Source organism: Pezoporus flaviventris, unplaced genomic scaffold (assembly GCF_033815535.1).
Source record: "Pezoporus flaviventris isolate CSIRO_AGI_PZ_B2104156 unplaced genomic scaffold, CSIRO_AGI_Pfla_v1 ptg000037l, whole genome shotgun sequence".
Classification (NCBI taxonomy): Eukaryota; Metazoa; Chordata; class Aves; order Psittaciformes; family Psittacidae; genus Pezoporus; species Pezoporus flaviventris.
The window spans coordinates 17,523,724-17,547,544 of record NW_026892585.1 but is presented as its reverse complement, the minus strand read 5'-3'; the positions used below and the strand labels follow the sequence as shown (position 1 = coordinate 17,547,544).

Genomic DNA, 23,821 nt, shown 5'->3' with positions numbered 1-23,821 from the left:
CACGCCAACCGTGGCAGACCCTGGGGCGGGCGGCGAACCCGACCACCCGTTCCCGTTCCCGTTCCCCCCGGTTTGGGGCTGACCGCTCAGTCCCCACCATTCCCCGCTCCAGCCCCTCAGAACCACCGCCCCGCCCCGCCCCGTCACCAGCCTCACGCCGCTCCGCCGAGCCGCGCCGCCCCGTCCCGCCCCCTGGCGGCTGCTCGGCGCTCCGCACCCCGGTGCCCAAGCCTGCGCGAGGGTGGCGGCAGCCCGCGGCCTCTGATTGGGTGCCCGCTCTAGGCAATAGAAAACTCCCCAGCCTCCGCCGTGGCCCCCACGGTCAGAGGTGGATATTCGCGCACCCTCGGGCCCGCCCCTTCCGCTGCCTCATTGGCCAGGCCCGCCCTATCTGCTGCCTCATTGGCTGAGGGAGGTGCCAGTCAATGGCACCCGACCTTCGGCCGGTGGTCCCGGCGCTCTTCCCAGAGGCTCCTGGTGTTGCGCGCAGCTGGCATGGCTTCCGCGGGCGGTGTGCGGGAGGAAGCCGTTAGCGGTGCTCAGCTCATCGCCGAGTCCCTCAAGGCTCAAGTAAGAGGGCAGGGGTAGACCGGCAAGCAGGATTTCTATGGCAAGAAGGCAGGGACAGCTCCCGCCGGCACAGCGGGGCTGGAGGGAAGTGAATGTGCGCGGCCGGACTCACCCTGAGCGCCGCTGCTGTTCTCCCGGGGCGGGTGGGAAGAGTTTGCCCTGCCGCTGTGCGGGGAGGAGGGAGGTCCCGCCGCAGAGCCCGATAAGCGAGCCCCGCCCGAGAGCGGCCTGCCCCTTCCCGCCGTGTCCCTGGGCAGCCGTGAGGCGTTGTCGTCGTGCGGCTCTCTCCAGCCTTTCGCTTAGCTCTGGCTTCTTAGGAGCTTGTCCCCTCCCGAGCTCAAGATCCCTGTTCCCATCGAGCTAAGGTGACCGTAATGTGCGGCTGTACGTGTGGCAGCTTTATGTGCCTGCTGCTCCACCTTCACAGTTATCAGAATTCCCTTTTGTCTCTAAACTTGGGATGGTGCTGAACTGCTAATGGTCTCGACAAAGGACTTTTTGTTTGGCCTGTCACTCATGAAAAGGTAGTTCACTTGTAACAAAAATAAGCATAGTCTCTGTCTGAAAGCTTCTTTGTGCAAGGTGCTGTAGTTGTTTCCTGGGGCCTTTTTGGTGTTAATTTTCTGTGAAAACATGAAACACAGCAAGGGGTTCCCAGAGGAGATGGAGGAAAGAGGAAAATGGTGTAGCAGAGACTCCCAAGTAAGAAGTGGTCAGTAAAAAAGCACAAAGTATGTATTAACTGGGGATCTGGGCTGAGCAGTTGTTCCACTGCTTGTAGGCCACCAAAACCCAGTGCTTTTACAACTGCACAGGACTGAGCTGCAGACATCAGCTGGCATTGTATATATCGTAGATTCATGTGTTCCCACAGTGGCCTGTGAACATCTGTGTGAATGTGTATCTGTTAGAACTTACTTTTAGACTGCTTGTGTAGTTAGCATGATTATGTTTGGTATGTGCTTATTAAAGCTGTCTTTTGGAAACAGTTCTGATTTCTTAACATTTTTCTTTTAGAATATTGAATACATGTTTGGCATTGTTGGTATTCCAGTCACTGAAATCGCAATTGCAGCCCAAGCGGTTGGACTAAAATACGTAGGAATGAGAAATGAACAAGCTGTAAGTATGTAACTATAGTAGGACCAAACCTTTAACTATTTTACATCAAGAGTGTGGTCTCTGAATGCTCCTTTAAAACAACCTGTAAAGAAGCAGTTACTGTCATTCCGGAATAAGGGAGAGGATTGGTGCGATCTTTGCCCTTTTTGGCATAATCTTTTTTTTTTTTTTTTAACTGAGTTTTAAAAGCTCACCAAACAGCAAACCATAGAAAGTTGTAATGTTTCTGAATGCTCAAAATCAAGCATGATCATATACTTAGACTCTCTATATATGTACATTGCCTTTGTTGTCTAGGTATCCAAACTTTGACTGAAGCTCATTAGCATTTTGATGTTATACCAGTACTTCTGGATTTGTTTGGTTTTCTCCAGTAGTAGCACTGTAAGCATTCAGTAGTTTCTTAGGTGGTCTGAGGGAGCATATTAAGAACCTCAGGTTTATACCTGTAGCAATTCAAGGATTGCTACACAAGCTGGTTAGCTGTCTGCTAGCTCTTGGGCTGCTAGCAAATGGACCATCAGCTTTCCATGCTCTGATGCCCACAGATAAATAAATTGCATGATTATTATCTTACCAGGAGATTTTTCTTGTGTTTTAACTTGTTTATGGGTTCTATCTCTCTGTGAACATCCTTAATTAGAATTTTACTGGTTTTACAAGGAACTCCTAATATTCTGGACCTGCACAGTACTCAGATGCCTGTATTTTGCAGCAGTATTCCCTTTTTGTTTCCCACCATGTAGTTCATAGCCTTCATTTTTCATCCCAGGCACAACAAAGTATTATAATAGTAGTCCTTCTAAATCAGGTGGTTACAAGCTGTATGTTTTTGTTGTCTAATCCTTACATTCTTATATTGAAATATGAGAATTTATAACGGAGTTCTTGTCTTTACATGGAAAAATCTTTAACACATGAGAGAGGCAAACATATACAAACACACTTAGAATGTGTATTTGATTCCTTTGAAGGACTGGGAATTCAACACAGTCTTTTTATTCCTGTAGGCCATTTAGCAAGGATTTGAGTTTTAGCTTTGGTTATTAACATGATTAAAATTAATTTACTCATGTGTCTATAATTAACAGAGAAGATTATTTTGTACTGCCAGATGAGATGCTGTCCTACTTATCACTCTTTACTAAACTCTTCTACTATAGTGCAGAAGACAAGAAACATCCTACTGTGTAAATGATGAGATATTTCTGCTTAGGAGAATACCAATAATGTGAAGACTTGTTTTAACATCAGAATGTCAGGAGGTCTCTTCTTTGTGAACTGGAAAAGGCTGAACAAGGATATATCTTGGAGTGGGTTTGGTTATGTTCTTTATCCTCAGTGGAGACAGAGTGATTGCTTGGCAGAGAAGAGGATAGAAGATTATACACAGTATATTCAAGATACACTTAATATTTACATGTCATAGCTTTAATTGTCTAAGTTTATTAGTTGTGTGGTCCGGCTGTTGAGGATGTGTATACAGCTGCTTCCTTTATTTGTGAAGGCAGCTGTATGTGATCTGAGGGATTGAGTTTCTGCCTCATTTCTGGGCCAGATGTAGCAGAAGCCATAAAACTGCAGAATAAACTGTTTGACTAGAAAGGCTAGGTTAAAGCATAAAGTTAAAAGCCAAATAGTACTACCAATATCCATTATCTTGTCTCCTGTGGTCTGTAATGTGTTGTAGATTTGCTTGAAGCAGTTTAACTCATGTCCTCTATGCACTTTGAACACTGAATAGTTATATTGCAATTTGATGGGGTGTGTGTGTTTTGTATCTGTCCTGGATAGTTGGAGGTTGCTGTGATAGTTTAGAAGACTGATAACCAGGTCTGTTTTAGACTTCAGAGAAAATCTTTATTGCTATGATTGTTATTCATTAACAATACACTTTGCTAATGTTTAGTTCTTAATCTTTCATAATAATTATCCCTATATATTCAAAGCAATCTCTTGATAATCATAGCCTAAGTTAGTTGTGAGTACACAATATGCTAGAAGTGGTGCAGTGTGGTTAGTGCTGATGGTGCTAGCTGTCAAGGGGATCAGGCTCAGTAAGGACAGCTGAAACCGAAGTGGGCATTTTTCTTCTCCTTAGATTCAAAATCTCTTCTTATAAGATGTTTTGGCCTCTGAACAGATCTTACCCCTTGTCCTCTGTGCCTGGACTATGGACTGTGTCGTGCTGGATGGTGCTTTCCCAGGCCAAGATAGGTGTCTTATCCTGCTGCACATCTGTTGGATTTTTTTGTTCTGTTTTGTTTTTTTTTCGCTTGCTTAGCCATTACCACTTTACCTAAAGCAAAACCAGTGTCATCTCAGATCTCAAAGTTTCACTTTTTCAATGACTAGTAATTTGCCTTTAGCAAATTATTTATTATTCTGAGATTGCTGCTTTCAATCTATGACCTGATTTTCCAGGTCCACACTGAAGTTGTATGTAGTAACAGAAGATACCAAGTGTTGAGCTCAGGTTCATACAGCAGGTTCTTGTAGTAAGTTGATCCCAGGCCTTCTAGGCCAGTTGTGGAACATTGAGCATTAGGTACAATTAACATAAGGGCCTCAAAACTGCTCCTATGCATGGCTGTACTGTTTCAACTGGGCCAGTAGGTACAAAAATGCTTAAGTGCTGTTTACTTGCTATGTTCTATAAGTTTGCTTACGTTTGAGTTGAAAACAGGCTAATTAAACCCTCCTTAGTGTACTTCTACCTATATGGGAGGAAGAGGCCTCTGCTTTGGCTGCAGTTCAAATCCAGCACTCATGGATGGTTGCAGATTTTGAGTTTAATGCCTCCATCTAGGCTTCCTACATTTCTTTCTAATGCGGATTGTGGTTTTGGTAGAAAATTTCATTTTATATGCCTACACCCTTCTTGCCTGTCTGGTGAACGTCAGGATCTGGTGTAAGCTGATAAACTGTGTTGTGGCCTTAACAGATAGAGTGCCATCACTCACATTTTAGTGGTGAGGGTGCAAGGTTCATCAGTAAAGTGGGTTTTGGTCCATACTGTTCACACATGCAGAAAAAAAAATCTTTTAAGCATACCTTAAGTTATTTACCATCTCCTCTAAATACAGATAGCTTCAGTTATATTGCTTCCGTGCAGAATGAAGCAGTAAAAGTTTTAATGACAATAACTGTATGTGAACCCAAATTCTATGTACAGCATTATTTTGCCACTTAGTTCTAAAACCTGATTGCCATGGGGACACAACACCATGCTTTGAGCTCCATTAACAAGATTCTTTTAGTAACACCTACTCCAAATATTTCTGAATTTTTGCACACAGATATGTCATCAAGTTGTTACCTAGTTCTTGAACATCACTGGCATTTTTTGTCTTCATGTCAGGCATATGAAAAGTAGAAAGAGATTTTTAGTATCAATGTACTTTCTTTGTCAACAATTCCTTCTTAATGCTGCAAAGAAAATGAGGGTTTCTTCTCATTCTTCTTTATGCTTTTGCTCACACAGTTCGTCTGTATCTGTGGGAGCGTGAAGATACTAAAAGCTGTTTCTCCTTCCATGCAGAAGCTTATAAGATATCCGTGTTTTCACTCATTTAAGCTGAGATTCCTAGCATGCTGTGTTACCTAGAATTATTCTTAGGTTTGAGGAAAATATTTTTGTAAACTTTTAGGGGTTTGTTACTTATTCTTCTTACCACAATAGTACTCGAAACTGAAATGCAAAATCTCAACTCTTGCATTTTTAAATAGAGGCAGCCTATATATTAAAGAGAAAAATAAATTGCAAAATGAATTTTTTCCATTAAGTGTTAGAACGTGCTGAATTCAAGACAAAAGCATGAGAATATGAAGGAGTTGGCAGTGTCACAGGTGTGAAGCCTTTGGTGTTTGTGGGTCACCTGTAAGCTTCATTTCTGCTTGATCACATGTTGTCTTGTTACCAGGTAAAATTTATGTCTGAGTGTTTAATAGATAAATATGCTACAGCAATAGCATAAAAACATACTCTGAAATAATACTGGTGATAAGCTAGGATAACACAAGTTGTAGGTATAACTTTTGCGACAGTCATTCAAAAAGCATTTTTTCTTTGAAATGTTGAAGTAGCTAAAGCTAAGTGTGGTACTAGGAATGAGAAGTACTTCAGCAGCTCAGCTTGTAAAAGACAATTGCTAACTTCTAATTCATCTCTGTAGTGTGTGATTTTAAAAGACAATTGCTAACTTCTGATTAGTCTCTGCAGTGTGTGATTTCAACCTTTTGCCAAATTTCTGAAGTACAGTGAGTCATTCCAGTAATCGCTGGATTTCTGCTTGTTGCTTTTCTCTTGCAAATCCCTCTTCTGTGCTAGTCCAGAAGGCAGAAGATTCTTACTTTGCTATACTCATTTCCCTGGTTTTAGGGGTTTTCTTTTATATGTGGGGCTTGGGGTTTTGTTTTGTTTTTTTTTCTTTTAATCCCAATTATTTCCTGATGGAAAAACAGGAATCTGAAATATAGACGGCAGTCATGAGATTTTTCACATGAACCTTCATGAATACACCTTATGATGGGGAGGGTGAAGGGGTGCGTTTGCTTATATTTAAGCTCTGATTATAAGGGTAAAATCTGTATCTGCTTTCAGTATTTTTGTTGAAAGTTATGTACAAGATATCATTAAATGTGTAAATAATAATAATTGTATCATCAACTCCCATATTTTCAATAGGCCTGTTACGCTGCATCTGCTGTTGGATATTTGACTGGCAGGTACATTCCATATTTATTAATATTTATAGTAATATTTTATAATAGTAACTGTGTTAGACTCAACAGAAGCTAGGAACATTTCTCTGGTTTGGAGCTGGGTATTTTCAGTGTGTGCAGATGTAGGGCACCTAAGATGAAACATGAATTTTAAAATAATAGTAAGACTTAGCAATATTTCTGTTGCTCTGATTCAGGGCAGAAGCAACAAGGTGCTTAAGCTCCTATAATATTGCCCACTTTATAACTTTCCTCCCTGCACCCCCTTTTAATATCTGAAGAGTAGCTATACACCATTGGTATGAACGGCAGAAATGCCGCCATTGCTTTTTTGCAACTTGGTGGACCTGCTATACCTCAATCTCGTCATCTGGGCTTATTGTTAAACAAATACCTTATCAGTACAGACAGAGACTGATCGTATGCCTTACAGTCTCCCAGACAAGGTACTGGCTTTTCCTCTTTTACTGCATTTTGTTCTTAAGGTCTTTGGGAAGCATTCTGTGACCTGTGAGGTGTGCTTCTTGGGTATCCCTTGGATCCTTTTCTAAAGTAAACATCTGGTGTCTGCTTGCTCACAAATGCACACCAGTGATGCAGGTGACCATTCCTTATTCCATCTGCAAGCATGACACCTGTTACATACAGTTTTATAGTTTTTCATCCTTTGAATAATCCTCTTGAATTAAGCTGGGGGGTTTTGGGTGTGGATTTTTTTTCTGATATGCATAAAGTCTGTAAAGCTACTGAAGAAAAAAAAGTCATTCTTAACTACTGAGCATTTCTTATCACTTTATAGAATATGAAGTGCCTCTGCCTGGAATTAAACTGATAAAATTTGTGTTGGATTGGAAGCACTTCTTCCTTTGTGAGCTTTCTTTATTGATATCTAGTGCTGAAGTGAAGTTGAAAAAACTGCAAACATAAGCATTCCATAAATTCTGTATAAATGTGATGAAGGAAGTAAGGAGCTGTGTTACAAGCCTGTGTACATTGCAGGTGTCTGTGGGAGTAGCACGTAACAACTGTTCACTTGCCCTTTCAATTAGGTTGATGGTTTGATTCCCATGTCTGTCTTTAGTCCTTTATGCAAATCTCTTGAATTCATGCACGTTGATGACATGATTAATATTTTAATTTCAGGCTTTTTGTTTTTTCTGTGGTGTTTGTTTTTTTTTTCTCTAGACCAGGAGTATGTCTTGTTGTGTCCGGGCCAGGTTTTTTACATGCCCTTGGTGGGATGGCAAACGCAACTGTGAACTGCTGGTAATTTAACTATATTTTCCCTTTAAAAGTCTAATAATTGTTTGCTGCTATTTGTTGCAGATGCTGAGCTCCACAGTATTTAGTATAGGACTTTTATTTCTTTCATGTGGGTAATGAGAAGCAAATTCCTGGTTTATCATCCCTAAAAGTCATTTAATCCGCCGTTTTGTATTTTCATGGATAAATTCTCCTTTTTGTCTTACTTCGTGCATATATTGGGAAATCTGTTAGTATACCTGATTGTTTGGATGCATTTGAAAATAAAATTGATATTCAGCCTGTAATGCTTTATTGGTCATGAAGACTTTTAAATTTGCATCACTGTTGAATTACTCTTTCATATGTGAACAAATTGACAATTGCATTGTTAAAATCCTTATTTTCTCTCTACACAGACATTTAGAGCAGTCATTAAATATTGAATTAAATGATGTACAGAGTGATAGCATTTACTCCCATAAGCTTTCACTGAGGCATAGCAGTTTTAGCTGGTTTGCCGCTCAGAAAGCTGTATGTGGTATTTTGGGTAGAAGCTCTGGTAATACCAAGCACACCTGATGAGAGGCATAAGATGAGCAGTGGCTGATTGACAAGGGAAGCTTCATAATGGAATGGTAACAAATCAAGTTTCTGGAAAAAAAGATCTCTAGTGTTCAAATGCTTTTAAAAAAAAAAAAAAATTGGCCAAAGTTTTGCTGTCCCTATGTGACCTTAGATAAAAAAAAGTCATTTGAAAACCTTGCTTTTGAGCAGTCATGGATTTGGTTATAAGAAAGAAGCATTCATAGCACTTGCTTATGGATTTGCAGGATTTGTTTCTGTTTTCTCACACTTATTTTTGCCTGAGAACAGGTAAACAGGTCTTATCAGGTAAACAGACCCATGACTTGATATTGTATCAACTCCTGGTAAAAGGTGAAGGGAGTGACTTACCTAGTTCAACAGATTTCACAATATAGCAAGAAACTGGTTTTCTGTGGCCAAACTAAAGTATTTGCCCAGTGATATTTTCATTGGTCACATCAGGCTTGCTTTCTGCCTGCCACGTGATGAAAGGAGCATTCGCAGACCCTAAGTTTAGCCTAATGAAACTTTTTTCTTGGCTCGTTCATTAGTAGGCACCTCCATTGAGTGGCTGAGAATCCCAAACATGCTTTTTCACATTTACTTTTTGGCTTGCAAAACCATTGTAAGAAAGGGTGCCATGCTTTGAAGAGGAAAATGGGATTTTTATGTTAACTAATCAGCTTTCTAGCTTGTTTCACTAGAAAGCAGCTTGGGCAGAAATTATGGAGAAGTGTTGCAAGGGAAGAGCAGGAGAAGGCCAAGCAAAGGAGGTGAAAAAACAATGCACACTAGGGAGTTTGGTTACACCAATCTTGCACAGTCTGCATAAAAAGAGACATAGGCCCATATCATCGCCACACCTGTCTTCCAGCCATGTGCTGCTGCTTGCCTTCCTGCCAGCTTTTCACTTGTCCGTCCCAACAGCCACATTCAGTTCATTACACATTAGATCTTGCTCTTTCTCTGGCATCAAGGTGTTAATTCTCTTGCTGTATACCATCCCCTGTAAAGAAGTGGTGTGAGTACACTGATTTGTAAGGCGAGGTTTGCCTTCATAGCTATCTCCCAAGTGTCATGTGATTCCATGACACTACATCTGGCATTGTTAATGTGATACAATGGCTGAGTTTTGGTTCATTTCTTACAGAAGTAAGCTAATAGTTGATCTGACTCTGCTTGTTCTGACATAAGTCAGACTAAGGGATAGTCATTAAAGCTCTGTCTGAGTTGTTCTCCTTGAGCCTGGAGTCCCTTTCTTCTGATCCTGTTCTGTTTCATTCTCATCCGTGAGAAAGAAACTTACCAACTGTAAGAAAGTCAAGCAGTCTGATAGCTTAATGTAATGCTAATTGTGCTTTTTAGATTTTACTGCCTGAGCACATCTAGGCTGAGTAGAAGAGCCTTTGGTTTGTCCTGGAAGCTTGTCACAGTGAACACTTGGACATGTAAATCTAGCTCCCTAGGTAGCTAATGAGGCCTTGGTAGACTGCCTTTCTGAGGGTAAAACCTTTTGATATTTCATGTTAAAAGTTACGTGTCGTGCTGCCTCTTTCTCTCCTGCCTCAAGCTGAGCAAAAGTTTTAGTATCTTCTTTGGCTATGAGAATAGACTCCAAAGAAGTGTTTGCAATAGTTAAGTTTTCTGTATACAGTAGCATGGTGAAATATCATGCTCTTCACCTGAAATTGCATCTGATTTTTTTTTTTTCCAGTTTACTTCTCCTTACTCCTCCATAAGGCTTGCTATTCTTATTAGTTTTATTACAATTGATGTTCTTCCTTCCTGCCTCACTGTTACGTTTGATTTAATTTTATAAACACTGCTCTTTAAAGTGTCTTCAGTATTGTGACAGTAATGCAATGATTTCATTGGGGGAAGAACTTCTTTCTGGTTGTAACTGTGTAAACTTTAAAAGCAGAACCAAATCTTTGCAAGATACAGCTACTGGAGTTGACTCTTTTAAGAGTAAAGCATTTTCTTAATTATAGTTCAGTATTGGGAAGCAGTAGTTGTTTTCTTAAAACATACTTAAATAAATTTGAAAAAGGTAAATGAAAGGACCGTAAGGTTTGTCACTGTGAACAGGCTGGTTATATATAGTGATGGGCATTTTGCTCAGAGGAGAGAATCAGCAGAATAAAATATCTAGAGCATACATCAAATGCATTTTCCATAATGATTTTTCACAGAAATAAGCCTGAAGTTCTCATCTCGCAGTGTCAGGGGATTAGAACTGTGATTTTTTTTTTTTTTGGTGATTTTTTTTTTTTTTTTTTTTTTTTTATTTGTAGCAGAGAGGTGGTGTGGTTATTAAGCTTGGCTCTAGGTAGGGGTATCCCCAAATTTTAGGGTGACTAAATTTAGGATTATGCATTGAGCTCACTGTAAACATTTCAGCTCAATAGATTGCGTAGATAAATGCAGTCAAAGGAAAGGCAGTATTTGATGAGAAATTTTTTAGGAGAAAAAGCCTAGAAAGCTATTGATCCAATATTTTATTTATTTTAGAGGAATGAGCAAATTCATAAATCAGTTTTCTTTTATTGACTCATCATTTAGCACTTTGAAGATTTGACCTACAAACTGAATAAAAGACCAGTTGTTATTCACTGTAGGGAAATTAATTATTTTGTAGAAGTGATAGTAAAAAGTGCTCCTGTGGAATGTATAACCTATATTGTAAATTAATGCTGCCTTTCTCACATAGCCATGAACTAATTTCAGAAAGAACAGGAATGCTTATAGGCATGTTAATTTTTTGTTCATCTCTTTGGGTTTTTTTACTAAAAACTGAATGCAGGAAGAAATGCTGTTGGATAGTTAGCTAACTTCTGCTGTCTTACAAATTGCATATATAAAATCTTTCTGAAAGGATTGTTTCCTACTGTATTTCTAGTGTTTGTGCATGTCACATTGCCTCTTAAACATTTTGATACTTTTTAGATCAATCAGTACCTGTCAGCTTTTTAGATTAGCTGTTGTCATTCCTCTCAAACCGCTTTGTCACCCATGCTATCAAACTTAAAATTTCTAGAAACATAATTTCAGTTTTGAATTTTTATGCTAGATGCAGTTCACTTAAAATGTCCAGACTGTCCTAAAACTAGTGACCCGGAAGCTGCTAGGAAGCCTACCAGGTGACACATTGATATTTAGAATCTGCTCCTGTAGAGTGCTGGTCGCTTCCTGTTCCTGTTGAGATCTGTGGGTGCTGAAGGTGCACACCATGCTAAGAGCAGTAGGATTTGACCATAAGGAATGTAGAGATCTGATTGCAGTTATTAAAAAAACCTGTATGCTTAAGATTGTTTTGGTTTTGTTTTGTTTGTTTTTAATACACTTTTCTAGGCCTTTGATTGTTATTGGAGGTGCTTCTGACAGAAATCAGGAAACCATGGGAGCTTTCCAAGAATTCCCTCAGGTACACAGACATACAGTTTTCTACAGAAAGGTTGCAGTTAAATAATTGATGTTGTTTCTTCATTAGTATGGGAATGACAACACCAAAAGCTAACGTTTCCTAACAGATCTTATAATGCTGTTGACTTGCTCCATCTACTGGTTGAAAATTGACACTATAAATATAGCTGATAACCTGGAATGTCTTTTCCCATACTCACGTTAGAATTCATGAGCCGTTTTAGGTTCTCAGTTGGTATAAATTGCCTTTGTTTGCTCTGAGATGGAAGACAGTAAACTCTCCAAGAAAAGTAGCACCAGTTTCCAGGAGGAAAAAGAATAAATACTTAAGCACTTAAGAGAATGAGTATGGCTTTGACAGTTTGTATCAACTGAGGAACTGCATTTTTCTTCATGGGGGTTTTCATCTTGTTGCTTTCCACTTGGCATTTCTTCCATTTTATTCATGATGAAATGAGATGGAAACAATCAAATCACTTTGCTAAACTGATATAATAGTTATATGCATTTATTCAGGTTGAAGCTGGTAGGCTGTGCAACAAGCTGTCTGTCCGCCCAAGCAGCCTAGAAGCTATTCCTGCTGTTATTGAAAAGGTATGAAAAATACTAAATTGGCAAGAGAGCATTAAATAACTGTCTCCTTCTATATAAGCTTTGAGGGTTTATTTATATAGTTGTTACCAAAAACAGTTTTATCCAGCAGATGTTAGGTGATGGAGTGAATTAACAAGCAGAGGGGCTTTTCCTGTGAGCAGTGCTATGGAACACGTTAGAAACAAATTCTGGTCTAGCCTGATGCTTACTGATACCTGCAGTGTTCTTTGTTAGCTTCAGTCAGAGTTGGAACATTCTTATGAAACAAAAAGCTTTTAGGGAGAGGTGCAATAACTAGAAATGTAATAATACAAACTCCAGCTCTTCTACCACTCTCATTATGTGAAGGAGATTTAGAGGGTGGGCAGAGGAGATGGTTATATTTGAGTTTTGAGTTTTGAGTTTGGTGCTGGTTTGGTGGGATTTTTGAGGGAATGAGAGAGAACACTTCCTTACTTTAGTGCTTCAGAAAGGGTTACAAAAATCTCTTGCTGTAGCAACTCTGCAACCTGCAATAAAAGAACTGGAATGCAAAGTAATAGGAAATGGAGCCATTGGTTGTCTTTTTTCAGTGTTTGTGCTTCTTTAAATAGAATGCAACATGAAAGTTTAATTTAAGATTTCCAAACACAGCAGCTAATGCAGTTGTCTAACTGAATTAGGCAAAGAACTTGCAGTCTAATACTGTCTATCTACTGAAAGATTTCTCTTTGCATTTAGGGAAAAATGTATCAAAACTTGAATTTATTGGAAAAAAATCAATCCTGTGATGGTTCAGCAGTATGAAATAGCATGTTCCTTCTTTGCCTGCAGAACTGGTTTCTTGGTTTTTACACATAAAGATTCTTAATGTCTTTTCAAGCGGTGGTTAACACTGATTATCTGTTTTCTAGGCTGTAAGAACCAGCATATATGGTCGTCCAGGTTCCTGCTATATTGACATACCTGGAGATTTTGTGAATCTTCAGGTGAACAAGAGCTCTATCAAGTGCGTAAAGATTACATTCATTATTTTTCAAGTCACTGAATAAACTTTAGTTATTTTTGCATTTTCTTAGAACAAGAAAATCTAGCCTCTGAATGTAAACATTCCATCACAGTGCAACATGGATTATAGTTTGTAATGAAATGTGCAAAAAGGGAATGAAGTAATATGATGTTAATACAGTATGATGTCACTTTGTAAATCTCTGGAACAACACTACCTGTGAGATGAAAGGAATATGCAAGAAAAGCTTTAAAGCCTGTTTAAAGAAAAATGTATTGTGTTCTGATAAATGCTGAGAGTAACATGGTGTGTAGCCACTGCAGCTTTATCTTTCAACATATCTTGTTTTGAATTTTTTAAGAGCCTCTTTGGTTTGCTTGACTTCCAGGTATGTGGAATGCTGCCTGCCACCTCCCATCAGCACAGCTGAAAGCTCTGCTGTATCCAGAGCAACGTCTATCATTGCTCTTTCCAAGCAGCCTCTGCTCATCATTGGCAAAGGTAGCATGCTTTGATGTTGCTTTGAACCGTACAAGTTCAGGACAAGAATAAGAACTAAAGTGACTTCTTTTCCCCATAAGTGTTAGCCATATCCTTCGCACTGTCTATTTAAAAAAAAGTACCTGAAGCAAAACCTAAAAACCTATAAACTTTGTCAAAATTTGATGTTAAAATCTGATCTAGTTTTAGAGTATTTTTGTTCTGCTGTGCAACTGTGGCCTTTTTCATCTAGTATAAGCGAAAAGCATTTCATCAATTGACAAGTTTGATTAGAAAAAAGTGGGTAACCACTCTTAAGACTGGAGGCAGTACCAAAGCATCACTTCCAAAATTCCAAACAAATACTTCTAAGAACTGAATTGAATTGAAATAACCTACTTATTTCACCCAAGCTGTTATCCTGCAGTTGCTGGTATCATCTGTTTCTTGGGGAGAGGTTCTACATTTAATCAGGGACTCAAATGATTGAGATTAAATAGATCTTTTCATTGATTAGGTAACAAAATAGTAGATGGAAGGTAGATCAGGTAAGGGTGGGGTTCTTTTTCCTCCCTCTCTGGCTTAATACACATGAACGAAAGGGTGTTCTTTGAAAGTGAAAGGTAACAGAGTATCAAATACATAAATGCGTGTTTTGATGATGTCAACAATTGAGGATCTACTTAACAAATACCTCTGGGCTTTGTGCTATGTATTGTTGTTAGCAGAAGTTTGTGAAGAAATACAGAAGTTTATTCTTCAGGATGTAAGACTTACAGACTTACGTTATTGCATGAGCACCAGTCAGTGCTCTAGATTTCTAGATTTCCTGGGCACCCTTAATACAGCAGCCATGTACTGAGGGTAGCATCACAGTAAATGTATGTATAGGTGCACAGCTTTACAAGGTCATCTTTTGAGTTGGGGTTTTTTTTTTCATTAAAGGCTTATAGTAAATCTGTTTGGGCAGATTGTTATGGATCATGTGGTACAACAGCATGCAGGGGGCAAGCAAAAAATGACGCAACACAAAGGCTGTCATCTGTTGCTGCTGCAGAAGTCTTGGCCCCATAATAACAAATTCACGCACTCAAAATTATCATTTTAGATAAACAAAATCTCCTATTTTTCCCTGCCCTGCTTCACAGAAATAGCTGAATACTTCAGCTAAAGTCTTAGCAGGTAGGGGAGGGAGGGAGAAGGCTTTTGTAAATAAATGTGGGAAATTTGAACCCAAATACCTGTAGTTTGGCATATTATGTTTTGAATTCTCCAGAATCAAAAATAACAGGCAACTTTCATAATGAGAAATAGTGCTCTTTCTACCACTAATGTGATCAGGTTAATTGAAGTTCAAGCAAATACAGTAGGTTTCTGTAGTATTAAGCAGTCTCTTTCATTTCATTCAGGTGCTGCTTATTCACATGCTGAAAGCAACATCAGAAAGTTGGTGGACCTTTGTGGGCTGCCTTTTTTGCCTACACCAATGGCAAAAGGAGTAGTTCCTGATAACCATCCAAATTGTGTAGCTGCAGCAAGATCAACGTAAATATAAAGCAAGGCTTCTAATCCTAACATCTAAGAATCAACTAGAATTGTGGTGGTCTACAGATGCCAGGGAAGACAAAGCGCATACAACACATTTTTCAGCCACACTTTGTACCTCGTTTTAAAGCACTGAAGATCTTGCTTGGAAAGAGACAGCAGATTTAGGTGGATCACTTTTGACAATGCTCTAAGAGTGCTGGCCAGGAAGATACTTTATCTGATAGCTAATATTCCGTAACTGAAATCTATGACAAGTAGATTTATCAATGTTATTAGTATGTATTTCGTAACATAAAATGAAACTGGCAAACAGTTATGTTAAACGTTTAACTTGGTGCGCTGCCGGCTTTTTATTTTAAAACCATAAACAAGAGCTTAAGATGCACATAATTGCAATTGAAGTTTTGCTGTCTCTGCATGGTGTTTGCAATACACCATGACTAAATTCCACATTATTTAAAAAGAAATATAAGGTATTTCAAACTACACTGAAGGACTGTGGTTCAAGTCATTTGTAAGTGGTGGGGTATTTTTGTCTTTTGGCAAAATTGATGTGAATGGACTATAAGAACCCTATTAGGTATGAATATGCACAGTCAGCTTACAGATGGAGCATTTAAATGCTTTGAGATTACAATATTTCTGTTCTTGAGCATCTTAGTTTTAACACTGTTAAGCATGCTGTTAAGAAAAATGGAGAATAAAAGAACATACCAAATATTATCTGCCCAGCTGAAAGGTAAGTTATCAGGAGTCCAAGATGAAAGGTCCGCAATAATCTTAATTTTGGCATCCACTGTTGCCAGTGTCAGAGTAGTAAGTCTTTTGCTTTAACCTCTGCATAGTTACAGCATCTTGTAAGTCTTCTACTGTGTAACAATTCCTTTCCCAAACATGGTGTATCAGGAAAATCATAGAATCGTAGAATGGTTTGGGTTGGAAGGGGCCTTAAACATCATCTAGTTCCAACACTATGCCGTGGGCTGGGACACCTTCCACTAGACCATGTTGTTCAAAACCCCATATAACCTGGCCTTGAGCACTGCCAGGGATGGGGTAGCCACGGCTTCTCTGAGGGCTTAAACTCAAGAATGGCTTGATGATTGGCTGTGTAAAAGGATACAGGTTTTTGGGGCTAAGCAAGCAACTTAGAGAAAGGAAGGATTATATGTATATTCTGAGGCTTGCTGTGGTGGTTAGGTTTACTTCTAATTTTGAAAACATTATTAAATTTAATACTAATTCCTCCTTATCTAATTCTCTTCTTTCCCTTTACTAGGGCATTACAGCATGCTGATGTAATCATCTTGCTTGGTGCAAGGTTGAATTGGATTTTGCATTTTGGTCTGCCACCAAGGTTTCAAAAAGATGTAAAGGTTATTCAGGTGAGCAGGAAAATGATTGTTTGTCACGTGCAGAAAGTCCTCCTAGTCCTGCATTGCCTAGAGCAATTGCTGTAAATTATTTTGGTAGGGCATTACTTGCCACATGAAGTACACTATGGACAGTGAGAACAGTGCAGCATAGTTCTGGTAGTTGTCCAGAAATACTTCTAATTTCTTTCATTATTTCTTTTACTTTTCTGTCTTTTTCTAAAAATGGTTACAACATTGTTCCAGCTACCAAGGACTTGGTGCTGCTCTAATGAGGAGAGCAGATGTTTCCATGTAGCTCGCTAATACAGGATTAGACTCACGATATTTGTGTGATCTTTGGAACACTGGAATTCCTGTGATTGAAAGCAAATTGTGTTGAAAGTGTGACATCTTTCAAACTGATTGCTCTCCCAGGCAGATTTTCTGAAATAGAATTACTTTCAGATCCAGAGTCAGTCATTGTAAGAGTTAAGTCACTCAGAAATGTTAATAAGAGGAAGAAAGGCTATTTAACTAATTAATGTATTTGGCAATCTGCCAGCTCTTAGAAAGACAAGTTATTAAATTGTTTATGTCCTCAAAATCTCCTCCCTTAGAGTCAGTGGTAAAAGAATAGTAGTTGATTCAGTGTGCTCACTGGCCTGCTTTCAGTCATCTGGGACATAATCTCAGGTTCCAAACTCTGCATCTTTTCCAGAGGAATAACATAATTTTTGTAAGCTAGAGTTCCTTTTGATTTATGAAATAATACATTTTTTATGCTTCCTTCTTCTGAAGAAGGCAAAGAAAACTAGTATTATTTCACCTCACTTAAAGTATATCTTTTCACTGTCAGTATTGAAATACTGGTTCAGTTCATAGCCTGTGTGACCTGATCATAAGTTAGTATTCCATGTAACCTAAGAGGCCTGCTACATCACTGATAAAGAAAATGGGGAAGTTGCTTCAGTGGTCATAATTTACTTCTCAGTTTCTTTGTACTATCCAAATTCTTATTGCCAGGTAGCACACACAGACTTAGTAAGAAAATTACTGCTTTCTGTAGCCTTAAAGGTATACTTAAGCCTGGATTTGTAGTTTCCATATAATTACTAGAATGTCAAGGAGAAGGTGGTGGTGATTTTAGTGATAAAGTTCTAAATTGTCAGCAAGAGCTTGTAAGAAGCAAATAGTTAATTTTAAGTCAATTATATATATGTATACATATATATACACTTTTATAAAAATTGATACGTACCACAGGATTTTTCTTTAAATAAAGGATTTCCTGTGTCATGTCAATGAAAGACAGAGGGTTTATCTGTACAGCCAGAACAAGCATGAAGATGTTGTTAGACCATGTTTTTCACCGTAACTGAAGAAAAAAAAAAATCTCTTTAATATCCTTGAGTTAATGGTAGCCTTTCTTTTTGAAATACAGATTGATATTTGTTCAGAAGAGCTGGGAAATAATGTGAGACCAGCTGCAACTTTATTAGGTGACATAAATGCCGTGACTGGACAGGTAACGTAATCTCAGGTGTCCTCCTGTTTTGAACTCAATCTCCCCTGCTTTATATAAAGTTACTAGAGAAAAAGAAGAAAACTGTTCAAGGAAAACCATTTTTTCAGGCTACATATTTAATTTTAAAAGATTCTGATTAGTGTTACTGTGGTTGTGCTGGGATCTTTCTTGGTAATGTTATTCTTCATGCTTTTGAAATGTGTTGAAAGAAATCTCTGCAACATTTCAATGTTCTTCCAGCTGTTGGAAGAGTTCAGCAAAAGACCATTGAAATATCCTTCTAATTCAGAGTGGTGGAAGAGACTACGAGAGAAAATGTTGAACAATGAGGAAAGATCAAAGGTAATGTCAAAGAAAAGAAGTTTCTTTCCTTAACAGGTACCAGTGCATAGTCGGTTTTGTCACTGATTTATGTCCAAACTTCTTAATTACTACTGACAGTCATGTCACCCAGGCTTTGAAAATTCATGCCATTCTGGTATAGGTTTACTCTTGTCAGGCTTATGAGCTGTATTAAGTCTTAATAACTGTAAGTTAAGTATTCTAGGTTTTTTTTATAAATTCAAACTGTGTGGAAGCCACTGAGCTTTGGGGCTGGGTTTTTAAAACCAGTAGCAGAAGACCATAGCCAGAGCTGCTGTATTATGGGTGGTGACTTCTGAGCACTGGACAGATATTCCAGGTACCTCCAAGTAGTCCAAGTGGAAGCTAGCTTACATGAAGATACATTCTTAATTTTCTTCTGTAATTGTGCTGGCTAGCAGAGTTGGTGGGATTATAATTTGTATCAAAAGCAAGTAGCTATTCAGGCCAAAAGACCACAGATGCCTGGCATATGCCTAACTTTGTGCAACTCATATTCTGGAAGTTCAGATGCATGTTTCTGAGGTTGGGATCTAAAATTCTAGCAGATCACTCTTTTGAACTACTTCCCAGCACACAGGTGACAGCTTGCTTAGGGTTATCAATAATCAAACATATGTGCAGAAAAATTTCATGTGCCTCTAGGGTTAAACTGAGTTTTAATAGCTTCCTGTTAATGAGAGGGCATCCAGGGTTGCAGAGCTCAGTGAGCCTCTGATAAATACATTGTGTCACCAGCACAGGAACAGAAGGAGTGATCTTGATATAGTACATGGAAAACCAAATACTCCAGCCTTACCTAGCAGGGTGCAGTTTTATTTCTATCATTATTATTTACATGTCTCAGTTCTGCACCATATTGTAAAGTCTACCCATAGGAGTTACTAATGTCTCTTATTTTTTAAGGGATTAGCATTACAGAAATCTCTGCCTATGAATTATTACACAGTCTTCCACCACATCAGAGACCTGATACCCAAGGACTGCATCTTAGTAAGTGAGGGAGCAAACACCATGGACATTGGACGAACTATGCTTCCAAATTACTATCCCCGTCAAAGGTGCGATATTTTCTTTGTTGTTCTGGCAGCAGGATAGATCTATGTGTAAATGTTAACATTTAAGTGAGGAGTACGATGGACCAGAGGTTTTTTTTTGGTCCTTTTTAAAGGTTCTAAATGGGGGAGGGGGAAAAAACAAATCTAGTATACTGGGAGAGGGGTTAAGGGAAGTTTTCCACTCATTTTCTGATGTCCTGTCATAGATTTTAATAATTTTCTGTGACTTTTCTATGTGCTCTGCAACAGATAGTTTATCACTCTTCTGTGGTGAGTGAAGAGCATCATGTTAAATTCCCTGATCTAGATACTTACTTCTGTGCTCAGAGTCTGGTAAATTTTGATTTAAAATAAAAGCAGTTGTTGGGTTCTCAAGTTGAAAAGAATTCATACAAAGAGGTTTTCTTCGAAACAGACTTAAAACCAGAGAAAATTTAAAAAGAATCAACTAATTTTGAAAATTGGATTGTATATTGGATACACTTTCATGTAAACCTGCATACCTAAAATATAGGCACTCAAATTTGTGTGTTGGTATGTCATTATGTCTAGTCTAGTTTTAATGTAAGATCGAATTAAATGCCATTTCTTGAATAGGGGTGAAAAGTGAGCTCTGTCTGGTGAGGTGAAATTGCTGGTCTGACTGTGACGTTTGTGCCTTCTTGTGAAAGTAGCCTAAAGTCCTAAATGAACCTAAATACTTTTTTGTGAACAGGAAAACAACCAGCCAACCAAAAAAAAAAAAAAAACATGTTTCCAGTAAAGCTGGGGGAAGAGTTTGCATTTCCTTCACCCCTTATTTAAAATAAAGGCACAGTAAGGTTAATGATTGTCTTTTCAAGTTGCATTGCACATATCTGAAAGTGAATTTGTAAAGTTAACTCCAGAATAATCAAGTTCCTTATGTACTTTTGTATCCATTATGTGCTTCTGACTGAAATGATCTAACTTAATTACAGCTTTAAATTTGATTTCAAAATTTGAACAGAAGACTAAAATTAGAACAGCAGTATTTGACCAATTGCTTCGAGGAATTAAACATGGAAAGATTTCATGTAGTCTGCCTATCTCTACAGTAATTGAATGTTTTTTGAAATATTGTTACTATGCAAGCTAAAAGCATGCAATAATAGTTCATTACTGTAGTACAACTAGTGTATGGCAGCTCTTAATTTTGAGTTCCAGTATGTTTATATCCCTTAAAATATTTGCAGTCTTATAAAATGTTTGGCTGAATATAATAAGCTATACATCTGGTATCTCTTTATACCAATTGTTTGTGAAGCAGTATTTGAATACTATATGGAAGATAATTAGAAGTAAAGACAAGTTACTATAGATTAACTTAAAAGCTTGAGCAGAAATGAAGGAATAGTAATTCTGTATTGTCCTCTTTAGGCTTGATGCAGGTACTTTTGGAACAATGGGAGTTGGACTGGGTTTTGCTATAGCAGCTGCAATGGTAGCTAAAGACCGAACACCTGAAAAACGAGTCATCTGCATAGAAGGAGATAGTGCTTTTGGATTTTCTGGGATGGAGGTGGAGACTATTTGCAGGTAATTGGTTTTTGCTCAAGACCCTCTTCATATATTGCCAGGATCAGTTTAACTAGGCAGCCAAGAACACTGGTCTTAGATGTGGTACTCATAACAGCACATGAAAACAGGCCAAAAAATACACATGGTTGTTTTAATATTGTTTTGATTTAATATGTTATCACCAGTGATGGGTAGATCACATTTCAGGAGGAAGTGTTTTTTTTTTAAATATTTATTTTCCTCTTAAGGAAAAGTAACACTTTTAATACACTTTCAATACCTTACAGAAATGTGCCTGTATTTCAGAATTCTTCCAAATGCATCTGTTTGTAGGTACAACTTGCCAATCCTGATTATCATCATAAACAACAATGGGATTTACACTGGTTTGGGTGCAGATGCCTGGAAGGAGATGTTAAATTTTGGAGATCCTGCTACATGGTGAGCATCTTCAAAGTATGTCCTGTCAGTTAAGGAAGAAGTGGCCAAAATGGTCATTCTCTTCACTTTTAATGCTTTGTGATCTGGATTAAAATTTTTCATGAAGTTAATTTAGTTCTAGGCTAAGTTCCTGTAAGTATGAACCAATTATTAAAGGTAAGCAACCAACCAAATTTACACAACTGTGCAGCAGAGAGATGTGTCTCTATTAGTTGTCTCAGCATTCTGCAGCAGTTCAGGCCACACATATCAGGCTAACCTCCAAAAACATGATAATATCCAAAATTACCTGAAACTTGTACTCTGAGATTACACTGGGCTTCTGGAGCTGAGAACTCATGACAAGAGAACTAGGCTAAAGCCTTGCTCAGGAATGTCTCCAGAAGATGAAAATTAGTATGCTACCTTATAAACATAGTATTAATGGTACAGGAAACTTAGTTCTTCCACTTAGTTTATCAGGCCAGATGAATAATCATCTTAGCACTGATTTAAAGTGTGAAGTAATTAAATTGGTGTCTGGCAGTTCTTCCCTGCCATTAATCAGAGGCTTTCCATTTTGTTACAGTGTGCCTCCTGTGTCTCTCCTGCCAAATTCACGCTATGAGATAATTATGTCTGCCTTTGGAGGTAAAGGATACTTTGTTAAAACACCAGAAGAATTGCAGAATGCTCTGAAAACAAGCCTGACTGACAAGCAAACACCTTCTCTTATAAATGTAATGATTGATCCGCAGTCCGACAGGAAGAAACAGGTATGTATATATTCTCCTTTCTTTCTCTGCAGACTTCATGTAGGCAAGCCTCTGAAATCCTCAGGTGGTGTCACTTAAACCACAGAAAAAGCGCAGTGTCTTTAACTACTCTTTCTGTAATTTATGGTTCTTTCTTTTCATACCTGACAACATGAGACCAGAAAGTTTCTGAGCAGTCGTTACTTGCTGTGGATTCCATTGGGTAGTCAATACATATTTCTGTCCTGTTCCCCCTACTGTTTGTCCATTCTGATATAGTTTTTATTCTGTTCTGGTTTTGTTTTTTCTCTTCCAGGAGTTTCCCTGGCTGACTCGTTCTAACCTGTAGTAGAAGATGATGGTGGTGCAAGGCAGTGTGTGAAGCAAAGCTATATCAGTTTCCAGAAGTGGAACTGGTACAACTCCATTTTACATAAACATTGGAACAAAATGGGGTTCTGGAACTGCTATTAGAGGACTCTTTAAGATGAAAAGAAATAATTGTAAAATGAAAGACACAAATGAATCTATACCAGTCTTTCTAGCAGATTGTGCAGGAACACTGATGATATGATCTTACACTACTCAATGTAGAACTCAACAGGTTACTTTGTGTTGTCTTAAATGCACAAGAGGTTCTTTGTTGTTATATATGTAAGGGAAATTTCTGGCTCTGACATGGGTTTCGATTGTTTCATTGTCTATTTTTCCATTGACTTTAAGTGCCGGTTAACTAGTTAAAGGCACTTGTGCAGTATCTGCTGCCAGGCCTACAGTTAGGTTTGTTGCAAAAAGCTTGGCTTATTAGTGCTTGGACTTCAGTCTGGGTCTGGCATGAGGCCATGGGTTACTCTTAGGCAGAGGTCTATCTCTGCATGCTTTTGCAGAAAAAGAGCATCAGACCTGAGCAAGAGTACCATAGTCTGACTTGGAGGTACCACTGCTTGTTATGGCTGTGGGAAGAGCCAGGTGGCATTAACTGCTTGAGTCAAGACAAGGCAATATCCTTAGGAGGGCTGCTAACAAGTGCAGAAAGATAAAATTTGCAGAATGAGTACAACTCATGAACAAGTGTATGGCTGCTGAGACATCAGAGTTGCTGTGTTTCCTGGAGTACTCTGCAAGGAATGTGGTATTGCATCTTGTCATCAATTTTGTTTCATTCTTTTTAACTCTCAGAAGTTGATTTTAATGTTGCAGTGATTAAACACAATCTGTTATGATGATGTAAAATATCTGTAGGAGTTAATGCCGGAACTGACCACAGGGGAGATCATGTGTGTTGGATACCCAAACGCAGAAATTCTTGGTTTATATTTGAAATTAATAAAAAGTGATTTTCATATGTTTTTTGCCTTTAATGAGAGTATTTAAATTATGTCAGTGTTTTGTGTCAGCTTTTGGAAATCAGCTTCCATTGGATGTTTAGGAAAGTTGTGCATGTTACTGTGGTTATTCAACAATTCATTTTAAGTCAAGATGCCTAGAAAATGGAAGGTAAAGAATTTGAAACTTTCAAGGTGATG

At 38.5% G+C, this 23,821-nt stretch overlaps 2 protein-coding genes and 1 long non-coding RNA gene across 8 annotated transcripts in view; 2 read left to right on the top strand and 1 right to left on the bottom strand.

Annotated features, from left to right (window-relative positions):
- The window catches only part of WIPF3 (WAS/WASL interacting protein family member 3), a 303,238-nt gene that overhangs the window by 101,890 nt on the left and 177,527 nt on the right, over positions 1-23,821 (bottom strand). The gene's annotated exons all lie outside the window — the stretch shown is intronic.
- Positions 462-23,640, top strand: HACL1 (2-hydroxyacyl-CoA lyase 1). 4 transcript variants are annotated; one of them, XM_061464881.1, is made up of 17 exons: positions 462-570; positions 1,588-1,692; positions 6,380-6,420; positions 7,603-7,683; positions 11,599-11,671; positions 12,187-12,264; positions 13,158-13,252; positions 13,641-13,753; positions 15,142-15,277; positions 16,560-16,665; positions 18,077-18,160; positions 18,401-18,502; positions 19,430-19,584; positions 20,980-21,138; positions 21,454-21,561; positions 22,130-22,316; positions 22,612-23,640. In XM_061464881.1, the coding sequence occupies exons 1-17, from the start codon at positions 496-498 to the stop codon at positions 22,642-22,644; spliced, it is 1,731 nt and encodes a 576-aa protein (XP_061320865.1). In that variant the 5' UTR covers positions 462-495; the 3' UTR covers positions 22,645-23,640. The 4 variants fall into 4 exon arrangements, with proteins under 4 accessions (XP_061320865.1, XP_061320864.1, XP_061320867.1 ...); XM_061464880.1 differs by having other exon boundaries at positions 12,169-12,264; XM_061464883.1 differs by lacking the exons at positions 6,380-6,420; positions 7,603-7,683 and having other exon boundaries at positions 527-570.
- Positions 10,054-11,107, top strand: LOC133275117 (uncharacterized). Its single transcript, XR_009745397.1, has 2 exons — positions 10,054-10,504; positions 10,542-11,107. It is a non-coding gene; the product is annotated as an uncharacterized LOC133275117 (long non-coding RNA).

Bases quoted from the DNA above. Each gene is read 5' to 3' on its own strand.
- HACL1 (XM_061464880.1), top strand. From the start codon at position 496: ATGGCTTCCGCGGGCGGTGTGCGGGAGGAAGCCGTTAGCGGTGCTCAG. The intron at 571-1,587 runs GTAAGAGGGCAG...TTTTTCTTTTAG, and splicing joins CCGAGTCCCTCAAGGCTCAA to AATATTGAATACATGTTTGG. The intron at 15,278-16,559 runs GTAAATATAAAG...TCCCTTTACTAG, and splicing joins GTAGCTGCAGCAAGATCAAC to GGCATTACAGCATGCTGATG.